The 23,865-nt window shown below is 42.0% G+C and overlaps 1 protein-coding gene across 2 annotated transcripts in view; it reads right to left on the bottom strand.

Moving 5' to 3' along the window:
• Positions 1 to 23,865, bottom strand: part of LOC307092243 (zinc finger protein 560-like) — a 96,849-nt gene that overhangs the window by 48,043 nt on the left and 24,941 nt on the right. Inside the window, exons 1-4 of one of the 2 annotated variants that reach the window (XM_079759448.1) lie at positions 20,562 to 20,656; positions 13,448 to 13,544; positions 9,995 to 10,121; positions 3,158 to 6,298 (exon numbers count right to left, since the gene is read on the bottom strand). In XM_079759448.1, coding sequence (XP_079615574.1) covers positions 4,878 to 6,298; positions 9,995 to 10,121; positions 13,448 to 13,462 — 1,563 coding nt within the window. In that variant the 5' untranslated portion in view covers positions 13,463 to 13,544; positions 20,562 to 20,656 and the 3' untranslated portion in view covers positions 3,158 to 4,877. Of the gene's footprint in view, positions 1 to 3,157; positions 6,299 to 9,994; positions 10,122 to 13,447; positions 13,545 to 20,561; positions 20,657 to 23,865 lie in introns of those variants that run through there. The other variant, XM_079759449.1, reaches the window with a different exon arrangement.

The following is a 23,865-nucleotide window of genomic DNA, read 5'->3' as shown; positions in this document are numbered from 1 at the left end:
TGGGCGCATGTAGGAGGCAGCTGGTCGATGATTCTTTCTCATCATTGATGTTTCTATCTCTCTCTTTCTCCCTCTCTCTCCCTCTCTGAAATCAATCTATAATAATAAAAGCATAATATGCTAATTAGACCGGACAGCCAAACAACCTTCTGGACAAAGCTGGGGCTGCAAGGGCTGAGCCCCTTGCACAAATTTTGTGCATCAGGCCTCTAGTAAAAATATAAAAAAAGAAAATGACTTCAAGTTTTCTCACTGTGCAGAATATAGCCAAACACTGCTGCAATTAAATATTTTACCCTTTGTTCTTCATGCGTGATCGGCAATAATAATCTGCTTTGTGTTGATATATACTGCTGTGTTGTTGATAATTACCTGAAACAGAAGTTGGGGTGCTTCACTGGGCTGGAAAAAGTTTAGCTAAATCAGAAAGCAGGTCTAATTAAGCAAGTTAATTCTATATCTATAAAAGGCTAAGTTGACTCACACATGAGCGATACATATAAAGCTCTCGTTGGCGCCAACCACATGTATGTGTTTTGATCTGTCATTGTTGATCATGAATTTGATTGACACTTTTATTATAGAGAAAGGGCAAATAGCGATATTAAAAAATTTCTTCTAATTGATTTCCTTTCAATGTGCACGAATTCGTGCACTAGGCCAATAGTTTCTAATCAATAACAAAGTTAGTGTAGAATCTTGAATAGTAAATCATGTAGTTAATAAATTATGTAGATAGAAAAGTTACATAAATAAAATGTGAATCAAATAAAACTTTAAGGAAAAAAATAACAAATACTTCAAATTTTAAGTTCATGTAATATAATCTAACATCCAATACTTTAAAATATTTATATTTACATGTTCAAAGTATTCCTGGAAATTCTGAAACTCTTACAAACTTTTGACCATATCCAGTAATTTCAGTTTAGAAATGTATTTTCTAAAAGATTTACCCTTGTTGGTATTCCAAAAACACTATGTTTATACAAAGTTATCTAATCATCTGGAGATTACTTTCTCAATAAAATTTTCAATTAGTTTAAAAAGTACTTCTCTTAAGACTCAACAATAAGAAAACAAAGAATAAATGAGTCAAAAGCTTTAACATACACCTTACCTAAGAAGATATATAGATGGCAATTAAGCATATAAAAATATATTCCAGCCCAGCCGGCATGGCTCAGTGGTTGAGCATCGACCTATGAACCAGGAGGTCAAGGTTCAATTTGTGGTCAGGACACATGCCCAGGCTGCAGGCTTGATCCCCAGTGGGGGGCATATAGGAGGCAGCCCATCAGTGATTCTCTCTCATCATTGATGCTTCTAATTCTTACTCCGTCTCCTTTCCTCACTGAAATTAATAAAAAGAAAAAAGACATTCCACATCCTATGTGATCAGGGAAATGGAAATTCAAACAACAACAAGATACCACCAGACACCTATTAGAATAGCTAAAATCCAGGATACTGACACCACCAAATGCTGGTGAAGATGTGGAGCAACAGGACCTCTTCTTCATTGCTGGTAGGAATGCCAAATGTCCAGCCACTTTGGAGGACAAAACTAAACATGCTTTTTAAAAATTAATTAATTAGTCAATTAATTAATTTATTGATTTCTTACAGAGAGGAAGGGAGAGAGATAGTTAGAAACATCGATGTGAGAGAAATATCAATCAGCTGCCTCCTGCACCCCCCCTACTGGGGATGTGCCCGCAACCAAGGTACATGCCCTTGACCGGAATTGAACCTGGGATCTTTCAGTCCGTAGGCTAACGCTCTATCCACTGAGCCAAACCGGTTTTGGCTAAACATGCTTTTATCATACCATCTAGCATTACACTCCTTGGTATTTACTAATTGGAATTGAAAACTTAAGTCCACACAAACATCTGTGCACAGATGTTTATAGCAGCTTAATTCATAACAACAAAACTCAGAAGCAACCAAGATGTTCTTCAGTAGGTGAATAAATAAACTGTGGTATATCCACACAATGGAATATTATTCAATGCTAAAGAAGAAATGATCTAACAAACCATGGAGAGATATGAAGGAAAGGAAAATGCATATTGCTAAGTGAAAGAAGCTAATCTGAAGACTACATATTGTATGATTCCAACTATAGGACATTCTGGAAAAGGCAAAAGTATGAAGACAATAAAAATTTCAGTGGTTGCCAGGGGTCAAGGGAAGGGAGGGATAAACAGGTGGAACACAGAAGATTTTTTGAGCAGTGAAATACTCTATACAATACTACAATGGTGGATATATGTCACTATACATTTGTCCAAATCAATGAAATGTATAACACCAAGAGTGAACCCTAATGTGAAGTACAGACTCTGGGTGATGATGATGTATCAATGTAGAGTCATCAATTGTATTTTGTGGGGATGTCAATAATGTAAGAGTGTGTGGGTGTGTGAAGGTAGGGGATATATGGGATAGCTTCTTATTTCCTCTCAATTTGGCTGTGAACGTAAAACTTTTCTAAAAAAATGACCTGTTTTTTGTTTTGTTTTTTTAAAAAATATATTTTATTGATTTTAGAGAGAAAGGGAGAGGGAGAGATAGAAACATCAATGATGAGAATCATTGATTGGCTGCCTCCTGCACGCCCCCTACTGGGGACCTAGCCCGAAACCCAGGCATGTGCCCTTGGCCGATATCGAACCGGGGACCCTTCAGTCCATAGGCCAATGCTCTATCCACTGAGCCAAACCAGCCAGGGCTGACCTGTTGTTTTTTTAAAAGAAAGTACTTCTGAAAAAAAATTTATAATGGAAAAATTCACTCCCCTTCCTGTAGAAATAGTCAGTTAAGAGCCTCCTCTGTTGCTCCAGTAGACATATGATAAATAACCTCTACATAACTCCGCCTTGGGTCATTTTATTGGAAAGTTACTTCAATAGAATCAGGGGCATAGAATGGGAGTGGATTGATAATTCTCAGGGGGAAAGGGGTGTGGGGGGTGCAGGAAGAGACTGGATAAAAATTGTACACCTATGGATGAGGACAGTGGGAGGGAGGTAAGGGCAGAGGGTAGAGTGGGAACCGGGTGGAGGGGAGCTATGGGGGGGAAAAAAGGAGAAACAATTGTAATAATCTGAACAATAAAGATTTATTAAATTAAAAAAAATAAAGATGTGTCACATGCATTAACTTATTTGTGTATTCAAATAACCAGAAAAATTTTTTGAATATTGATGGAGTCCTATTCCTTAATTTTGATCTTATATGATAATATAGCACAATCTTATTAGGAGTCCATAACTGTAAATGATTCATATTAATCATTTTTCAAATTCCTTTATACATAATTTACCAGTTTGATCAAATTGATGCTCATTGAGAAATTAAAATACATAATGGGATTAAAAATGGAAATACCACCCAATACTCCTTGCTAAAGAAGATCATTACTATGAGTATCACTTTCCACATTTTATTTTTATACATACATACACAGATTTATGAACTTAATTCCACAGTCCGAGTTCACAAAGCCCATATTATGTTCTTCTTCTGTTATTACATGTCCTTGCCATCACTTTAATGACTCCAAGTTATTTTGGAAATATATAATTTAAACAAATTTTTACTGACAAACACTTGTTATTTCCATTCTAAAAATTGTGTGGCATTACTGATATGGTATTCATTTTTCATTATTTGAATCTCATAATCTTAAGTTCTTAAACTATGACTTCTAAATTACAGTTATATTTTCCAAAGATGTGTTTTTACCAAAAAAGAAAAGCATGTAGATGGCATTCCTATGCAAGTAATGAATACATTTGATGAAATTACCAAATCCCAACAACTTTTTCTGGTATTTATTTCATGGGAATAAGGGAAGAATATAGAAAGTTGAGATACTAAATGTCCTTCAAATTTAGCATAGCCCCTACCAGAGAAGTTTGACAAAAGAAATAATACAAGCACTGGCTGGTATAGCTCAGTGGTTGGAACGTCAGCCCATGCACCGAAGGGTCTCGGGTTTGATTTCTGGTCAAGGGCATATACCTGGGTTGCAGGTTAGATCCCAGTTCTGGTTGGGGTGCGTACGGGAGGCAACCAATCAATGTGTCTCTCTCACATCGATGTTTCTCTCCCTTCCTCCCTTACATTTTCTCTAAAAATCAATGGAAAATAGAAAATATCCTCAGGTGAGGATTAACCCTTACTCCCATCCCCCCCCCCCCCAAAAAAAAAAAGGAAATAAAGAAATGCATGCTACAATTAGAAGGCAATCATATCAAAGCCAGCATGAAAAAACAAAGACTTAAAATTCAATGAATTCAAGATTACGAAAACTATTATCACTGGTGCTAAATCTGACCCTTTTAATAGGTTACTTTGAACCCTTGCCTTAACACCGTTGAAAAATGTCAATTGTGATATGTGCAGTAGCCAGTTATTGCAAAGTTATAACTGTTTGGACTGTGAGAAAAACCAAAAGATGAATTTATACTATATATACTAACGGAACACCAGACAGAAACCCAAATAATAAGAACCCAACCTCAGAACAGAGCCAGAGGGTAGGCCAGGAGCCAGCTGCAAGGAGCCTACCAAAATAATGCTGTGGCGAGCAGGACCCGGTGTCTTTCTGTATTTCAACTCATGTTTGTTTCCCTGAATTGTTTTTTGCAGGTTTCCTCTTCCAGGTACAGTTTTTAAATATTAGATATTTTCTTCCCTTGACTGACTTAACAAACGAGTGCTGAATACATATACAAAGTGCTAATCAATGTTAAGGTTGTGTAGGATCAGCAGCAAACACGCTCCCTGCCCTCATGCCCTCACCGCACCACTTGTGTAGTCTCAGAATCACTGGGGTATGTTGAGCCATGGCTGAAACATTCCCTTTAATGAAACAAAGGTTTTCCTTCTTCTGAGAACGGATGAAATTTATCACCAGCATGGCTTCTGTAATGAATTCTAAAGTATGAACTTGACTTGAAGCGCTTACCACATACCTCACACTTGTAAGGCTTCTCCCTTGTGTGAACTTTCTGATGAGACTGTAGATGTGAAAACTGAGTGAAAAGTTTACCACACACATCACATTTGTATGGTTTCTCTCCAGTGTGCACTCTCTGATGAAGTTTAAGGTGTGAGGCCCTACTTAAGTGCTTACCACACACCCAGCATGTATATGGTTTCTCTCCTGTGTGGATGCTCCGGTGCACTTCAAGATCCAAGCTTGTCTTGTAGCCCTTCCCACACTCCTCACACTTGAATGGCTTTTCTCTTGTGTGGACTTTTAGGTGAGCTTGTAGGTAGGCTTTCCGACCAAATCTCTTCCCGCACTCTTCACATCTGAACGGTTTTTCTCCACTGTGGACTCGCTGATGGGCCAAAAGATGCGAGGCCCATCTGTAGCTCTTCCCACATTCCTCACAATTATAGGGTTTCTCTTCTGTGTGAATCCTCTGATGGTAATAAAGATCTGCCTTAGAGTAGAAGCTCTTTCCACACTTGTCACATTTGTATGATTTCTGTCCCGTGTGAATGTTCTTGTGGATATGAAGATGTGAGCACCAGCTGAAGCATTTCCCACACTCTTCACATTTGTACGGTTTCTCTCCCGTGTGGACCACACAATGACTATTAAGTGCTGACCTCTGACGGAAGTTCTTCCCACATATATCACATTTGAACGGTTTCTCCCCCGTGTGGACTCTCTGGTGGTTGTAAAGATGGTAAGCATGAAGGAAGGTCCTCCCACATTCCTCACACTTATAAGGTTTCTCTCCTGAGTGTAATTTGCAATGGTCACTAAGTGTTGCCCTACGACTGAAGCCTTTCCCACACTGCTCACATTTAAATGGTTTTTCTACAGTGTGGACTCGCTGATGGGTTTGCAGACGTGAGCTCTGACTGAATTCCTTACCACACTTATCACACTTATAGCATTTCTCTCCCAAGTGAACTCTCTGATGAATACGGAATGCTGAACTATAAAAGAAGCTTTTTCCACACTCACCACATGTATGAGACTTCTCTCCTGAGTGCATTTGTTGATGGAGATCAAAGTTGAAGATATCACAAAAGAATTTGTTACATTCATTTCCCCAGTGAGGTGTCTGGCCTGTGTGAGTTATAGATAGTCCTGCCCCAACCTGGCTGGTTGAATCATTATGGTTAGGGAACTGAGAACTCTTGATCATGGAGTCTTGACTCCTGATTAGGTCACTTGCAATTTGTTGCCATATTTGCCAGCAGGAGAGTTCTTCATGTTGTTCTGGTTCTGGAACAGTCTCCATCTCATATTGGACCTTGCCTCCTATAAGAAGAGAGAATTTATAGATGTGGATAAATGAAGACTTTGTTCAGTGTCTTCAAGATTTCACATTTAAGGAAGAGCATGAGACTTCAATAAATCCAGAGTATTCACAGTGTCCTTTGGATATGGGTCATGGTATCTGGTTTACAGAAACTAAGTAGTAGTCCAGCAGGTTCTTCTCCACTAAGCATCAATGAAACAAATTTAGAACCACACCAAGTCTCCTATGTGAGGTATAACTTAGAAATCAAAGACTTCATAACAAATATAGTAATATGATACATGTTAATCAGCTGCTGTTTCTATTGAATTTTATAATCAGTGTAAAGCCTTCGATAGAAAATTATAAAGCAAATATATACACAATGAAGTATGAATCAAATTTTAAGGAAAAGCAGTAACATAATCAATACTTTGTATATTTGGATTTACGTTACACATCCTTATATTAGATATCTTACCCAATAAGGGATCTGGCGTTTGCCTTCCATATCTGAGAGAGAAGCTCTAAGCATGTGAAATGTCATGTCTGGAAAGATATGAGGGTCTGGGGCCACACTGGCTGGTATAACAATATGATTTTGGAATGAGGCTAACACCACCAGAAAGACCAGATTGTGATTGTGGATAAAGCTTTCCGTTACCTGGTGGTGTGAATCAAGAGACAGAATAACCTCATAAAACTATTCAAGGTATACTGGCCATGCGATGGAACCCCATCGCACTGAGGCTTAGGTGAGCTTCCCTGATTGGCTATACCCTGTGTAATTTCACACCTTTATGTTGGAAAGTAACACAGTAACACGTCCTTGATCCACACAGAGAGGACAGTGGGAGCTCTGTGTCTGGCTCTTCTCTAGACTCCTTTTCCCGTGCCCATTCTCTTACTTAATTGTAAGGTGAATCCTTCCCTTTAAAAACACTAACCGTGAGTATAACAGCATTCAGTGAGTTCTATTAGGCCATCTAGAGACTCATTCAAAGTGAAGGTAGTTTGGACCCCCCCCCCCCAAACTTGCAGTTGGTGTCAAGTGCAGGAGGAGTGTAAACTGTCCCTCCAAACTTTGTTGGCTAAACTCTTTATAATCCTATATGTAAAAAACATAGAGCTGTTTGTATCTATATATGCAAAGTAAATTCTAAGTAATACGTAATATGTGTAGTTCATCTTATTGTTCTGTGTTGATACCCAACCAAAACAAACAGAACCAAATATTTGTACATGCCTGGGTTGTGCAAATATTTCAGTTACCTCTTTTGTTTTGGTTATATTTGTGGAATATATACATGTGGAATATAATCTACAAGAGGAGAATTATAACCAAATTGGTCCCTCTGGGGATCGAGCCTGCAAGTGGGGCATATGCCCTGACCAGGAATCAAAGCATGACCTCCTGGTTCATAGGTCGATACTCAACCACTGAGCCATGCCAGCCAGGCAACAGAATTGTATTTTAAATAGTGTGGTCATAAGGCCTGTGTCATGATATTGAAACTGAGCAGGCAATGAAAGAAGAAAGAAAGGGCCAGTAGTATTTGGGGTGAAAGAGCATTCCAGGCAGAAGGAAGTGAAGGACGCTGAAGGAAAAGCTTGTGTAGTATACTTAACAATGGTCCCTGAAAGATGTCCACGTCCAATCCTCAGAACCTATGAACATGTTATTTACACAGTAAAGAATGGGGTTGCAGATGCAATTAAGGTTGCTAACCATAAAAATGGGAAGAGCACCCAGGATTATCCCAGAGGGGCCAATGTAATCAGAAGGGTCCCGAGAGGCGGGAGACAGAAGAGTGGTAGAGGAAAAGTCCAGAGGAATGGTCAGAAATGCAACATTGATGGCCTTGAAGACAGAGGAAGGAAAACGAGAACCAATGGTCAGAAATGCAACACTGATGGCTTTGAAGACAGAGGAAGGAAAACGAGAACCAAGGAATTGGGAAGGTCCTAGATACTAGCAACCCAAGGGGAAGGGTCCCTCCTAGAGCATCCAGAAAGACACACAGCCCTGCAGGCACCCTGACTTAGCTCAGTGAGACGTCACACTTCACACCTAAAGAACTAAACTATAATCCAATTTTGTTGTTAGCTCTGCTGTTTATAGTAATTTGTTACAGCAGCAACAGGCAATATATAGAATCCTTGGCAGGTCTGAGGAACAGTAAGGGGGACAATGTGGGTGGGGAAAATGGAACAAGAGGAAGAGGACAGGAGATGTGTTTAGAGAGGGAGTGGGGACCCAGAGCAGACCACCGGGGACTCCAGAAAAAAAAAAACACATAAGAGAATTTTTAAAAAATTCTAATCCTCACCTGATGACATTTTCATTGATTTCATTGAGAGGGGGAGAGAGAGCGAGAGAGAGAGAGAGAGCGAAACATCAACTGGTTGCCTCACATACATGCTCCATCTAGGGCCAGAAATCGAACCCAAAACACAGGTATGTGCCCTGTCCAAAAACCGAACCTGTGACCTTTCAGTATATGGGACAATGCTCCTACCAATGGAGCCACACCAGCTAGGGCTGAATTCCCTTTTCTTTGGATTGCCATATTCACCATCCAAAACTTCTCTCCCCTTACTAAGTGGGCCATGTCTTGTTTGAATGTTTGATGCCTGGTGAACATGCAAAGTCACATGCTTAACACCAAAACATTCTAGGTAAACTTCCCTGGAAAATTAGGTTCCCACTGCATACTCTCCCAGTAATCAGAAGCAGTGTTTTTCAAACATTTTTTTCTTAAATGACCAATGTGAAGAAATGCCATTTGTCAAGACCCATATGGGTGGGTTATCTCTGGAGCACCCCCATGCCTTTCTTCCCTCCCAGGTGTGCATCCTTACTCTTCTCTCCTAAACCCGAAAGGTCCCCACAAGACTTGCAACCAGGGGCGCAACGGACAGCAGCAGCTCATCCTGGGCTCACCCCCTGACCCTGTTTCCGAGGCCCCCATTTCCTCTGACTTTTCAGTGAGCTAACAGCAGCCCCACCGTGGCTCATTTCTTCCCGACAGCACTGCCTCGGCTCTCTCCTGCTGCTTCTACCCGAAGTCGTTCTTTTGTTTCACTGTCCCCAGCTTTAGTAAACATACTATCAAAGTAAAATTTTAAAAAGACCCATACACATATGTAGAATGAGCTAGGAAATACTTCCTCCTTGAATATTTTGGAAGAGTGTGAGAGGATTAGTAATCTAATTTTATTTCCTTAAAAACTGAGAGTAGGGCCCTGGCTGGATGGCTCAGTTGGTTGGAGCACCGTCCTGTACACCAAAAGGTTGCAGGCTCGAGTCCCGGTCAGGGCACATACCTAGGTTTTGGGTTCAATCCCAGGTCGGGGTGCATGTGGGAAGCAATCGACCAATGTTTCTCTTTCTCTCTAAAAAAATCAATAAAAACATATCCTTGGGTGAGGATTAAAAAAAAATTGAGAATAGGTCTCAATTGGTTTTAAAACTCATGATAGAGTCAAAAATTGGTAAGACAGAGCAGTATACTGTGCATTATAATTCCTTAACAAAACACAAACTTGCCTGTTGGTAAAAACCAAACTAATTCACTCACTGTGTCCACTATATATTAGAAAAGTCAGACCCCCAAACTCAGGGAGCCATTACAAGGGCTCCAAAGCCTTGAACACCCAAGGATACAAAGCTCCCCCTGGGAGCTGACATTGAGTCACAGAGCGCCTGTCCTCACCCACTGAGACCAGGTTCCGGAAGTTCTCCAGCATCACGTCTCGGTACAGCTTCCTCTGGGACGGGTCCAGCAGCCCCAGCTCCTCCTCGGTGAAGACCACAGCCACGTCCTTGAACGTCACTTCCTCCTATGGCACCAAACACATGTCAACTCAACCAGCACTGAGCAGATGCCATCTGCTTATGGGTTCTTCCAAACAGAATGGCTAATATTCCTTGACCCTTGCTTGGTTTCCTGTGTGACTTAAGCAGGTTTCTCAGTTTCTACCTGTTTAAGTGAAACATGAAATCAAGAACCTCCTTATCCAGTAGCTCAAAGGAGTAAGTGCCTGGCATATCCAGCAAGACTGGACTTTTACTTTTTTATTGATTTGAGAGAGAAACACCAATTTGTTGTTCCACTTATTTATGCATTCACTGGTTGCTTCTTGTAGGTGCCCTGGCCAGAGATCGAACTCGCAACCTTGGTTTATTGGCACGACACTCTAACCAACTGAGCTATCTGGCCAGGGCAAGAATGGACATTTTTAAAAAATATTTTTATTCAGGCGCAGCCACGGCAGGGAGGATCTGGGAACCCAGCTGCCTGGGCTCCAGTTTCCGCCCCAGCATCTTCCTGCAGGCTCGTCTCGTGCGCCCCACGGCTTCCGGACCCCTGTGGGTCTCAACCCGAGACATGGGGAAAGTGTGGGGGGGCTGCGGGTCCACGTGCACCCGGCTGCCATGAGGCTCACGGTGGAGTCCGGGCTCGGCCTCTCACCTCCGGCCCAGGAGGCAGCCCCTCCGCAGGCCTTGGCTGCCGGAGTCGGAAGAAAGGTGTGCGTCTCCTAAACGCTAAGGGACCCGATGGGGCTTGCAACCAGGGCAGCAATGGGCAGTGGCAGTTCATCTCAGGCAAACCCCCTGAGCCTGTCCCCATGGCCCCCTTTCTCTGACTTCTTAGTGAGCCAAAGCAGACCAGCCTGCACTCATTTCCCCAGCCCTTCCTTTGTTTCATGGTCCCTAGCTTTAATAAACGTCTTCTAAAATAAAAAAAAAATAAAAAATATATATATATATATATATTTAATTCATTTTTAAAGAGAGAGGAAGGGAGAGGGAGAAAGAGAAACATCCATGTGAGAGCGAAACATCGGTCAGCTACCTCCTGCACGCCCCCTACTGGGTTTGGAGCGGGCAACCTGGGCATGTGGCCTGACCAGGAATCGAACCAGCAACCTTTTGGTGCCCGGGACCATGCTCAACCAACTGAGCCACACCATCCAGGGCAAGAGTGGACATCTTTAACCACGATTATACCTTAGGTTATAACTGGAGGCAACCAAGATACCCTTCAGGTGGTGAATGGATAAACTGTGGTATATCCAGACCAGAGTATAATTTAGTGCTAAAAAGAAATGAGCTATTAAACCACAAAAAGACATGGAGGTAATTTTAACGGATATTGCTAAGTAAAAGAAGCCAGTTTGAAAGGTTACTTATAGATATTCCAATTACATGACCTTCTGGAAGAGGTAAAATTATGCAGACTGTAAAAAGATCAGGGGTTGCCAGGGGCTGGAGGAAGAGAAGGATACAGAGGTGGAGCACAAGGGGATTTCAGAACATGAAACTACTGTGTATGAGAGTATAATGGCGGGGACATGCCATAATGTCTTTGTCCAAACCTACAGAATGTACACAAAGAGTGAACCCTGAGCCTGGCCAGCGTGGATCAGTGGTTGAGCGTTGACCTATGAACCAGGAGGTCACGGTTCTATTCCTGGTCATGGCACACCCAGTAGGGGCCTTGCAGGAGACAGCTAATCAATAATTCTCTCTCATCATTGATATTTCTATCACTCTCTCCCTCTCTGAAATCAATAAAAAATGCATTATTAAACAAAACAAGAGGGAACCCTAATGTAAAGTCTGGATCCTGGTGATAATGATGTGTCAATGCAGGTTCATCAATTCTAACAAATGTACAAATCTGGTGGGGGGTGGTACAAATGGGAGAGGCCCTGGCCAGGGTGGCTCAGTGATTAGAATGTCAGTCTGCAGACTGAAGGGTTGAGGGCTTGATTCCCAGTCAAGAGCATGTACCTGGGTTGCAGGTTCCTTCCCTTCCCTGGCCCCCATCTCAACGCTTGTGGGAGGCAACCAACCGATGTCTCTCTCACATCGATGCTTCTCTCTCTCTCTCTCTCTCTCGCTCTCCCTCCCTCCCTCCCTCCCTCCCTCCCTCCCTCCCTCCCTCCCTCCCTCCTTCCCTCCCTCCCTCCCTCCCTCTCCTCTTCCCTCACTCCCACTCTCTTTATAAAATAATCAATGGAAAAATATCCTCAGGTGAGGATTAACAGAAAAAAAAAATAGGTGAGGCTGTGAATGTGTGAGGGCAGGAGGTATAGGGAAATCTGTGTATCTTCTGCTGGATTTTAATGTGAATGCAAAACTACCCTAAAAAAATAGTCTATTATTTAAAAACATACACACAAACATAAGGTTATGTATTACTTTGAAAAAATAATTATTATATGCAGGAATAAATGTAGATTAGTAGCCCAGCTGGTGTGGCTCAGTGGTTGAGCAGCGACCTATGAACCAGAGGTCACTGTTCCATTCCCTGGGCATATGCCCAAGATGTGGGCTTGATCCCCAGTAGGGGATCACTCATCACTGATGTTTCTATCTCTCTCTCCCTCTCCCTTCCTCTCTGAAATCAATAAAAATATACTTTAAAAAGAGTAGATGAGTAAGTAAAAGACATGTAGGACCTGACTCAGACAATAGGAAAGACAGAATCTAGCCCCTTCTGAGTGAAAATCTCCAACAATATTTGTGCCTACTGTGCTATGCCAGATTTGAATATTCTATCTATAAAATTCCAATGGGGCATGTATCAATGCACTTTTTCAACATTAAGCTCTTAGTATGTTGAGGAAAAAACATAGGCATGTTATTTGGAGAATTGATTTTTTTGGAGAAAAAAGTTGCAGGTAGGAAAATTGTCACTGCAATGTTACTTAAAACAACAAAACTCCTAAACCACCTTAATGTCTATGAGTAGTAAGTAGTTGAAAATTAAAAAGTGTGTCAATAATAGAAATACTACATAATCATAAAAAGTAAATGTTATATTAAATTAAAAGCCCTATTTAATATTAGATGTAATTGTGAATATTAATTAAGCTATGGCTACACGAGGAAGAGAATATGAGAAAATAATGGTTAATGTTCCAGCAGCGAAGTAATAAAGTTGGAGAACTTGTGGTCATTTCTATTAATTTGTCCACACATTTTTGAAGTAAAATGAATAATGACAAAATAAAACCAACACTAAAAGCGAATACAAAGTAAACAGGTCTTTAAATGCCTGGTGTTCTCCTTGAGACATCTCAGGAAAGGAAAAAACACGTGATCTTCTGAGTAGTGAGATGGAATTTTAACAGTAAAAAAGGTGAACCATATGCACCTTAAATGTGGTCATTCTTTTCTTCTTACTTCTGCAAATGTAGGTTCCTGTCTGAAGTAAGGAGAGTCCTGGCAGGCAGACCTGTGCCTGGTAGTGTCTGAAAAGACAGAAAAAGGACATGAAAGGGTGACCGGGGTGTTGCTCAGCTCCATGAACACTTACTGTGAATTAGCCACGGAGCCCCTTTCGTGAGGTGGCTGCTGCTGTTCACAGCTTGGCGAAATCTCAGCAGGGCCTCCATTCCTGCACCACACACACACTGGCACCATCTCCAACACTGCCTTGTGGTACCCAAGGGCACAAATGAGACTCTGGTATGATACAAACTGAGACAATAGAATGTCCAGAGCAAGGATCATCTCTGGGGCAGCAATATATGGGCTCAAATCCTAGTTCAGCACCTCACTGAGATGGGTTGTCATGGGCAAATTAATAACATCTCTTTTCCTCAATTGTGTCATATATACAACTGAGAGAATATTAGTTCCAATTTAATTGAACTCTTCAGAGCTGGAAAGCACTTTAAATACTAAAAGGATTTCGTATTTTTATAGCTATAGTAAAAAAGATGTATTTTTTTCAAATTTTAGAAAAGATTCCTTTATTAACCTTTATTTAAATTTAATAAATCTTTATTATTCAGATTATTACAATTGTTCCTCTTTTTTCCCCCATAGGTCCCCTCCACCCAGTTCCCATCCCACCCTCTGTCCTTACCCCCCGCCCCCACTGTCCTTATCCATAGGTGTACGATTTTTGTCCTGTCTATTCCCGCACCCCCCACACCCCTTCCCAAGAATTGTCAGTCCAATCCCTTTCTATGTCCCTGATTCTATTATATTCACCAGTTTATTCTGTTCATCAGATTTTTTATTCATTTGATTTTTAGGTTCACTTGTTGATGGATATGTATTTGTTGTTCATAATTTTTATCTTTACCTTTTTTCTTCTTCTTCCTCTCCTTAAAGAATACCTTTCAGCATATAATACTGATTTGGTGGTGATGAACTCCTTTAGCTTTTTCTTATCTGTGAAGCTCTTTATCTGACCTTCAATTCTGAATGATAGCTTTGCTGGGTAGAGTAATCTTGGTTGTAGGTTCTTGCTATTCATCACTTTGAATATTTCTTGCCACTCCCATCTGGCTTGCATAGTTTCTGTTGAGAAATCAGCTGACAGTCATATGGGTGCTCCCTTGTAGGTAACTAACTGTTTTTCTCTTGCTGTTTTTAATATTCTCTCTTTGTCTTTTGCCCCTGGCATTTTAATTATGATGTGTTTTGGTGTGGTCCTCTTTGGATTCCTTTTGTTTGGGGTTCTGTGTGCTTCCTGGACTTGTAAGTCTATTTCTTTCACCAGGTGGGGGAAGTTTTGGGTCATTATTTCTTCAAATAGGTTTTCAGTATCTTGCTCTCTCACTTCTTCTGGCACCCCCATAATTTGGATGTTGGTACGCTTGAAGTTGTCCCACAGGCTCCTTACACTGTCTTCATATTTTTGGATTCTTTTTGCTTTTTGCTTTTCCGGTTGGGTGTTTTTTGCTTCTTTGTATTTCAAATCTTTGACTTGATTCTTGCGATCCTCTAGTCTGCTGTTAGATCGCTGTATAATATTTTTTATTTTAGTCAGTGTATGCTTAATTTCTAGTTGGTCCTTCTTCATATCCTCGAGGGTTTCACTAAATTTATCGGCCTTTTCTAGGAAATTCTTGAAAAACTTTATAACCATGGTTTTGAACTCTATATCCAGTTGTTTGCTTTCCTCCATTTCTTTCATTTGTGATTTGTTTATTTGTCTCCGCATTTTCGCTGCTTCCCTAGTTGATAGAGTGGCTTTGTGTGCTAGGTGTCCTATAGGACCCAGTGGCTCAGCCTCCCCAGTTACCTGAGGTGAACACTCTTGGTGCACCCCTTTGTTGGCAGTGCGCACAGTCTCGCTGTAGTTAAGCCTTGATTGTTGTTGGTATCACTGGGAGGAATTGACCTCCAGGCCAATTGGCTGTGAGGATCAGCTGTGTCTACGCTGGTAGAACTTCTGTGCTGGAGACACCCTTATGAGACAAGACTTACAATAGCCTCTGTGCTCAGCTTGGATGGAGCAGAGTCTCAGGGCAGAGTCTCAGGGCAGAGCAGACAGCATTGGTTTCCCCGTCAGCCCTGCCCTAAGAGGCCCCTGTGTCTTAGTGTCCCGCGGTAATCGCTGCTAGCACCTCTGAGAGAAAGCTGCCCTTGAGTTTTGCCCACTGCCAGACAGTCCAGTTTCTCCCCGAATGTGTCTGGGTCCCCAGAGTCTCGCCCGGAACTGGAGTTCAGCGCAGTTAGGAGCTTTTGTCTACTTCCTGCTTGAGAAAGCCAGCTGCGTACTCAGTTGCCTGACCTCTCCGCGCATGCGCGTTTCAGTACCTCTGCCTTCTGCAGCTCCTCTGAGTCTCAGTGTGCTTTTCTCTTTCCTTCTAGTTGTAGAATTTCCACTCAGACAGCTTTCCTGTGGTTCTGGATGATGTCCGTTTTGTCTTTTAGTTGTAGTTTTGAAATTGTTGTGCAAGGCAGCAGTTTAGGTGTTTACCTATGCCGCCATCTTGGTTTCCTTTCAAAAAGATGGTATTTTAAATATGAAATTGTTATATAATGTGATCATTACCAAAAGACATTGTATAGTAACTGTACTTCTGAAGTGATTGTTCTGTTCTGTGAAGGTCACTCATAACTTCTGAAAAATCTGTTGGCTCTGCCTCACTGTCTTCTCTAATAATGTGTAACTTTAGCAATAATTTTTAAATTACCATAGACAACCGTTTTCTAAAAAAACAAAAAAAATAGTTTCTAGTATCTGATAAGAAACACAAGATTCTGGAAAAGATTTGTGGAAAACAGTTTTGGCAGTTTCTCAAAAAGTTATTCCTAAAGTTACCAATCATCAAGCAATTCCACTTCTAGGTATCTATCCAAGAGGAATGAAAACGTATCTCCACATAAAAACTTACACCTAAGTGTTTATAAAACTGTTATTCATAAGAATCCCAAACAGGAAACAACTAAAATGTACATCTATGTGGGTGAATGGATAGGGAAAGTGTGCTATATCCACAATAAAATATTCATGGGCAAAAAAAAAAGGAATGAAATTATGATATATACTACAACAGTGGTCGGCAAACTCATTAGTCAACAGAGCCAAATATCAACAGTATCAATGATTGAAATTTCTTTTGAGAGCCAAATTTTTTAAACTTAAACTATATAGGTAGGTACATTGTTATTAACTTAATTAGGGTACTCCTAAGCTGGCCTTTGCTAAAAACTCGAGGGGCCAAAGAGCCGCATGTGGCTCATGAGCCACAGTTTGCCGACCACTGTACTACAACATGATCTTGAAACATTATACGTTAAAGAGCCAGTCTCAAAAGACCACATATTGTAGTATCCCATTTAAATAAAAGGTTGAAAAATACAGAGACAGAAGTATGCTAGTGGTTGGTCTGAGATGTGAGAACGAGGATTAACTATATATGAGAATAAGCAGAGAGAACCAAGATGGTGGTGTAGGTAAATGCCGGTACTCACATCCTCCTACAACCACTTCAAAGTTACAATTAAAATACAGAACAACCATCATTCAGAACCCCCTGAAATCTGGCCGAATGGAAGTCCTACGACTAGAAAAGTAAAGAAGAAAGTGCATCAAGACCGGTAGGAGAGGTGGAGGCACAAAACAGGCTGGTCCGACACACATGTGGTGTTTTTTTGTTTGTTTGTTGTTTGTTTTACTCGGGAGGGATAGATATATTGGCTGTGGAGGTCTCCCGTGAGGAGCAAGGGGTCCCAGCCCCCCACCAGACGCCCACCCAGGGTTCCAGGGCTAGGAAGAGAAGTCCCTGTATCTTTGGGGTGTAAAAACCACCGGGGATTGTGGCTGAGTGATATGGAGGCTGCTGGAGACCCAGGCAGTTCCTCTTAAAGGGCCAGCACAGGAGTTACACAGTCCCGCTCTCTCTGAGCTCCAGCGCTGGGCAGCAGCACTGGGGAAACCAGGGACATATGGGGAAGAACTGGATTGTCTGGCATTGGGGCAGGAACACGGGGGCGGCTTTTTCCCAGACAGGGGTGCTCGCAGGGGTCATTGTTCCTATGCTGGGACCTCCCTCATTCCAGAGCTGACTGGCAGCCATGTCTGAGTTTCCATCAGTGAGGCCCACACTGTTCACTCCACTCTGGTGATTCCCTGACACCCTGCCCCATCCAGCTTGCAGCCCCACCCAAGTTGTTTGCAGTGGCTTTTCCATCTGAATGGCCTGTTCTGGTTCAGGCTTCAGACTTTCCTAAAATCTCTCAAGAAGCAGCGTGTGTCAACATGCCCCATATCTATCAATAACATGCCCAAGACTTGGTACTAGCACCAGCCTGCCTTGTTTCACAGTTTGGCCTAGCCTGGGCACCTCCAAGCCCAATACAAATAGCAAAATAGCAGCCATCTGCAGATCCCTCTGTAGCTCCTGCTGGGTGGCCCCAGGCAGTGGCTGACTTTGCACCTCCCAGAAGGCCCCAGAGCCAGTGTACCTGGTGGACAGCTTCAGACTATACCAGATTACAACTCTACACATCACACACTCAAGGGGCAGACTCAGTGAGCACCAAAGCCCCACCGAAGCAAGTCCTGCTCCATAAGGGTGTCTCCTGCACAGTGGCTCTTCCACTGTAGTCGCAGCTGGTCCTCACAGCCAATTGGCCTGGAGGTCAACTCCTCGCAATCAAGACTCAACTACAACAAGACTGTGCACACAACCCACACAGTGGCACACCTAGAGGGCCCAGCTCAGGTGTCTGGGGAGGCTGAGCCACTGGGCCCTACAGGACACCTATTACACATGGCCAATCTACCAATTCCAGGAGACATAGCAACTCAAATTAATACACAGAAACAAACACAAGGAAGCAGCCAAAATGTGGGATAAAGAAACATGTGACAAATGAAAGAACAGAAGAAATCTCCAGAAAAAGAACGAAACGAAATGGGAGCAAGTAAACTACTAGGTACAGAGTTTAAAACAATGATTATAAGTTTGCTCAAGGATCTTAATGAGAGGTTCAAGACTTTCAAGGAACTTAATGAGAATTTCAAGGATCTTAGTGACAATTTTAAAGATATGAAAAAGGCCAGTCAGAAATTAAACATACACTAACTTAAATAAAGAATAATTTACAAGGATTCAACAGTAACATAGAGGATTCCAGAATCAAATCAACGATTTGGAATATGAGAAAGAAAAAAAAAATCAGAAGAGCAAAAAGAAAAAAGAATAAAAAAATATGAAAATAGAGTAAGGAGCCTCTGGGACATTTTCAAGCCTACCAACATCCGAATTATGGGGGTGCCAGAAGAAGAGAGGGAACAAGATACTGAAAACCTATTTGAAGAAATAATGACAGAAAACTTCCCCCACCTGGTGAAAGAAATAGACTTACAAGTCCAGGAAGCACACAGAACCCCAAACAAAAGGAATCCAAAGAGGACCACACCAAAACACATCATAATTAAAATGCCAAGGGCAAAAGACAAAGAGAGAATATTAAAAGCAGCAAAAGAAAAACAGTTAGTTACCTACAAGGGAGCACCCATATGACTGTCAGCTGATTTCTCAACAGAATCTATGCAGGCCAGACAGGAGTGGCAAGAAATATTCAAAGTGATGAATAGCAAGAACCTACAACCAAGATTACTCTACCCAGCAAAGCTATCATTCAGAATTGAAGGTCAGATAAAGAGCTTCACAGATAAGAAAAAGCTAAAGGAGTTCATCACCACCAAACCAGTATTATATGAAATGCTGAAAGGTATTCTTCAAGAAGAGGAAGAAGAAAAAGGTAAAGATAAAAATTATGAACAACAAATACATATCTATCAACAAGTGAATCTAAAAATCAAGTGAATAAAAAATCTGATGAACAGAATAACTGGTGAATATAATAGAATCAGGGACATAGAAAGGGAGTGGATTGACAATCCTGGGGGGGGGGGAAGAAGTGTGGGGGGGGCGGGAAGAGACTGGACAAAAAGCATACACCTATGGATGAGGACAGTGGGGGGGGGCGGGTGTAAGGGCATGGGGTGGGGTGGGAACCGGGTGGAGGGTAGCTATGGGGGGACAAAGGAGGAACAATTTATAATCTGAACATAAAGGTTTTAAATAAATAATAAAAAATAAAAATAATAATAAATTTTAAAGGTTAAAATAAAATAAAAAATAAAGTAAATATGCAGAATAGAGCAAGAATAAGTAAGTTATATTAGAACAAAGCAGCAGCTTGGGTGTTGCAAGGTCACGTTCCTTAGGGGATGGCAAAGGTCCAGCAGGCAGCTGACCTAACTGGTGCTAATCTGGAGATTCCTGATGGACTAGTTTAAGATTCCACTTCTGGGAGTGCCCAGATTGTCAGTAAGTCTCAGTTTGGTGACAGGAGACTTAGCCTAATGGACTCCTTTGGGGGCCCCGTCCTGTTTTTAACATCTCTGTCCGAGCAATCAGAGAGGTATGGTGCCTTCCCCACTCCCTCCTCCTTTCCAGCCAGAAAAGGTTTGGAAGTCTAGCTTCCTGCAGAGATCAAAGGGAAATGCCTCGGGCACCGCAGCAGGAGCCCTCAAGTTTGGAGTCTAAACCCATCGGGCTCCACGGTTTTCAGGGAAGTGAGCACTTCCCAAACCTGAACAGTACTGACGACCAGAAGCCACCATTCACCACCTGCTAAGAACTGCCTGGAGACGTTTACTTATACTCCCGTTTAATACTTAAACCACTGTATTAAGGAAGCTAGTCATGCCATCCCAATTTTACAGAAAGACATCGGAGACAGAAATTTAGGTAATTCGTTCAAAGTTCTACCTCGGGGAAGCCGCCGAGCGGGTGGAAGGTGCGCGGCCCGGGGAGGCGGAAAGCGCTGGAGACGCAGGACCCGACCGCCCCAAACGCAGACGGGCTCCGCCGAGGGGAATGCCCGCCGCCCAAGCCCGGACACCCCCGCTTTCGGAGACAACCTCTTCCTCCTAAGTCGACGGCCGCCCGGGTTATTCCAGGATCCAGAGAAGTTCGGAAGGTTGGGCAAACACGGAGCCGACTTACCACCGGAGCAGGGAGGGAATGCAGACGGTAACCTGGGCTCCCAGAGAGGAAGCGCAAAGCTTGAAATACACTTCCCAGCATTCCCCTGCCCGGGCGGTGCCTCTGCGGAAGTGCCCGCGTCCCTGCGGGACCTGTGGACTACACTTCCCAGAAAGCCGGGGAGCTCGGTCCGCATGCTCACCCGCCCCAAGCGGAAGTGCTCGGTACTCTACGGAGACGGACCACCAGGACCCAGAAAGTCCTGGGAACAAAGTTTGCCCTGTCGCCCTCAAGGCGGTATCGTGAATAACTACACTGAGGGTTAGTGCTTCCCTTTCCTGAATCCACCACGAGCAGAAGTTTTTCGATAGGCCTGACTTCCTGAAGTCTAAATGTCTTCAATGATTACAGAGCCACGAAATTTAAAGTTCATCTCAAACTAGGAAATGTTCCATTTAGGGGCAGTAGGGAGAAGCACGAAGGAGGGTAACCTTGAGTATAATCTTAACTGTATGAGAATTAAAGCTGGGTATTTGAAGAATGGGCGAGGTAGAATGGTTTGGGAGAGGCAATGATGTGCAAAGAAGGTATTAACCTCTATTCTTGACGTAGTGGTACCAGTGGTTTGGTAGGTTATAATGCTACATTCAGGAATCACATGTAAAGATATTAAACACTATTGGTCATAATTAATTAAATTGATTAAATTAATTTGAGATATTACATTTCTATAAATTGCTTTTATATGTATTTTTTTCTCAGAAGAGATACAGAGTTCTGTTTTTAAATATATATGTGTGTGTGTGTGTGTATATATATATATATATATATATATATATATATATATATATATTGGTTGTCTCACAAGAAAAGCTCAAAGGAACTTAAAAGACAAAAAAAAAAAAAAAAACTTAGCAAAATGCCAAGATTGTCATATTCGTTGTCCACAAGAAATCCACTAAATATTAAGATCAAGATAAAATTTTAAAAGATGGAAAATTATATGCCATGCAAACACTAATCATAAATGGGAATGACTATATAAATATTAATATCAGTATCAGGTAATGTAGACTTCAAAAAGAGAAATATTACTAGGAACATTATGTAATGATAAAGATTAAAAGGTCAGCCCTGGCCCATGTGGCTCAATTGATTGAGCATTGTCCCAGGCACCAATAGGTCCCAGGTTTGATAGCAGATCACACTGGTGCCTGGTGACCCTTCAAAGTTTAAAAAGAAAATAATCTTCACTATTAGGAATATCACTGGACACCAAGTCCTTAGAATTCAAACACCCATCTTTTACCACTTGTCATGACCCCAGTGAAATTGCTCATCTCCATCTTAAGTTAGATGCTTGATCTAATGAACATTTATATTAGTTTAAGCCCTGTGATAGCGATATAAGAAACATATGCAGTATGAATTTATTTGGTCTTCATCCCGTTTTCTGGCACAGAACTCCTAAACCCCGTGGAATTTCATGTGTGATAGGAGCCTCTTTTGTCCCAATGAAGCAATGGTTGATGGGCCCCTTGATAGCTTCAGGGCAGGGGCTGGTTGTCAGAAAGACCAAGGCACGATTAGCAAGTTGCAACTTTCAGTCCCACACCCCGATTTCCAGGGAGGGGAGAGGGGTTTCAGATTGAGTTCAATCACTCATGGTCAATGACTTCATCCAGCATGTCTCTTTAATGAAACTTCCACAAAGCCTCTAAGTCAGCGGTTCTCAACCTGTCGGTCGCGACCCCTTTGGGGGTCGAACGACCCTTTCATAGGGGTCGCCTAAGACATCCTGCATATCAGATATTTACATTACGATTCATAATAGTAGCAAAATTACAGTTATGAAGTAGCAACGAAAGTAATTTTGCGGTTTGGGGTCACCACAACATGAGGAACTGTATTAAAGGGTCGCGGCATTAGGAAGGTTGAGAACCACTGCTCTAAATGATGGGGTCGAGAGCTTCCAAGTTGGTGGACACATCTAAGTGCTGGGAAGGTGGCACATTCAGAGGGCATAGAAGCACCAAGCTCTACACTTATACCCTGCTTCATGAATCCATTTCATGTGGCTGTTCCTGAGTTGTATCCTTTATAGTGTCCTGTAATATTAAGTAAACTGTTTTCCTGACTTCCGTGAGTTGTTCTGGTAAATTATTGAACACACGAGAAAGGGGTTGTGGGAACTTCTAACTTATAGCTGGTCTGTCAGAATTATAGCAGGTCCAGGACTTGTGATTGGAGTCTAAAGTGGAGGCAGTCTTGTGGGACTGAGCCCTTGATCTGCAGGGTCTAAGGCTAACTCTGGGTAGTTAGTGTCAGAACGGAACTGAATCACTGGACATCCTGGCGGTGTTGGAGGGTTGGCAAAGTGGTGTGGGAATCCCCTCCCCCCTCCACACACACGCATTTGGTGTCAGCAGTGTTGGTAGTAAACAGTTCAAAAGCTCAAATCCAATGCCCTTATAATTGGCCATATTAAACAGACCTCAGGGAATCTGCCACTTCCTATTAAATTTGTAGACACCCACAAAGTCCCATTAAAGAAGGTATTAAGGAATTATGACCTTTATGTTGTTGTTGTGAATCCTCACCCGACGATATTATTCCACTGACTTTTAGAGAGTGGAAGGGAGGGGGGAGACACACAGAGAGAAACATCAATGTGAGAGAGACACATATTGTATTAGACACATACTGACATCTCAAGGTGGTCCCTTGAAGGGAACCTCTGTCTGCAGGTGGGCCAATAATACAGGAAAATACTCCAGAAAAATTCAACAAATAAAACAATAGTCTATGATTTTATTTAACTACTAAGATATTCCAAGAGACTTCCTGAATGCCCATTGATTTCTTCTGGATCCTTTTGCTGGCTGAATTAACATTATCTAGCCCCACATTACCTTTCAGGAAGCTATCATAATTGCTTTGGGTCAACTTTGCAAATGTGGTCTCTTTCAAATACAAGTTTATTTATAAGAAAACCTGGATGCCTGGCCAGTGTAGCTCAGTGGCTGAGCGTTGACCTATGAACCAGAAGCTCATGGTAGGGGCACATGCCCGGGTTGTGGGCTCAATCCCCAGTGCATGCAGGAGGCAGCCAATCAATGATTCTCTCATCACTGATGTTTCTATCTCACTGTCCCTCTCCCTTCCTCTCTGAAATCAATAAAAAATATATTAAAAAAACAAACAAACCTGGAGGTTTCCATGCTAGCCTACATGTCAGAGTGAAGACCACAGGAAGGAAACTTGGGTGTTTGATTTAATGCCAGCAACCTGTAAGCATCATCTGGCCTATATCCACTGCCTCCCC

The sequence above is a fragment of the Cnephaeus nilssonii genome (assembly GCF_951640355.1).
Source record: "Cnephaeus nilssonii genome assembly, chromosome: 20".
NCBI lineage: Eukaryota > Metazoa > Chordata > Mammalia > Chiroptera > Vespertilionidae > Cnephaeus > Cnephaeus nilssonii.
This window is presented reverse-complemented; position numbering and strand designations above follow the sequence as displayed.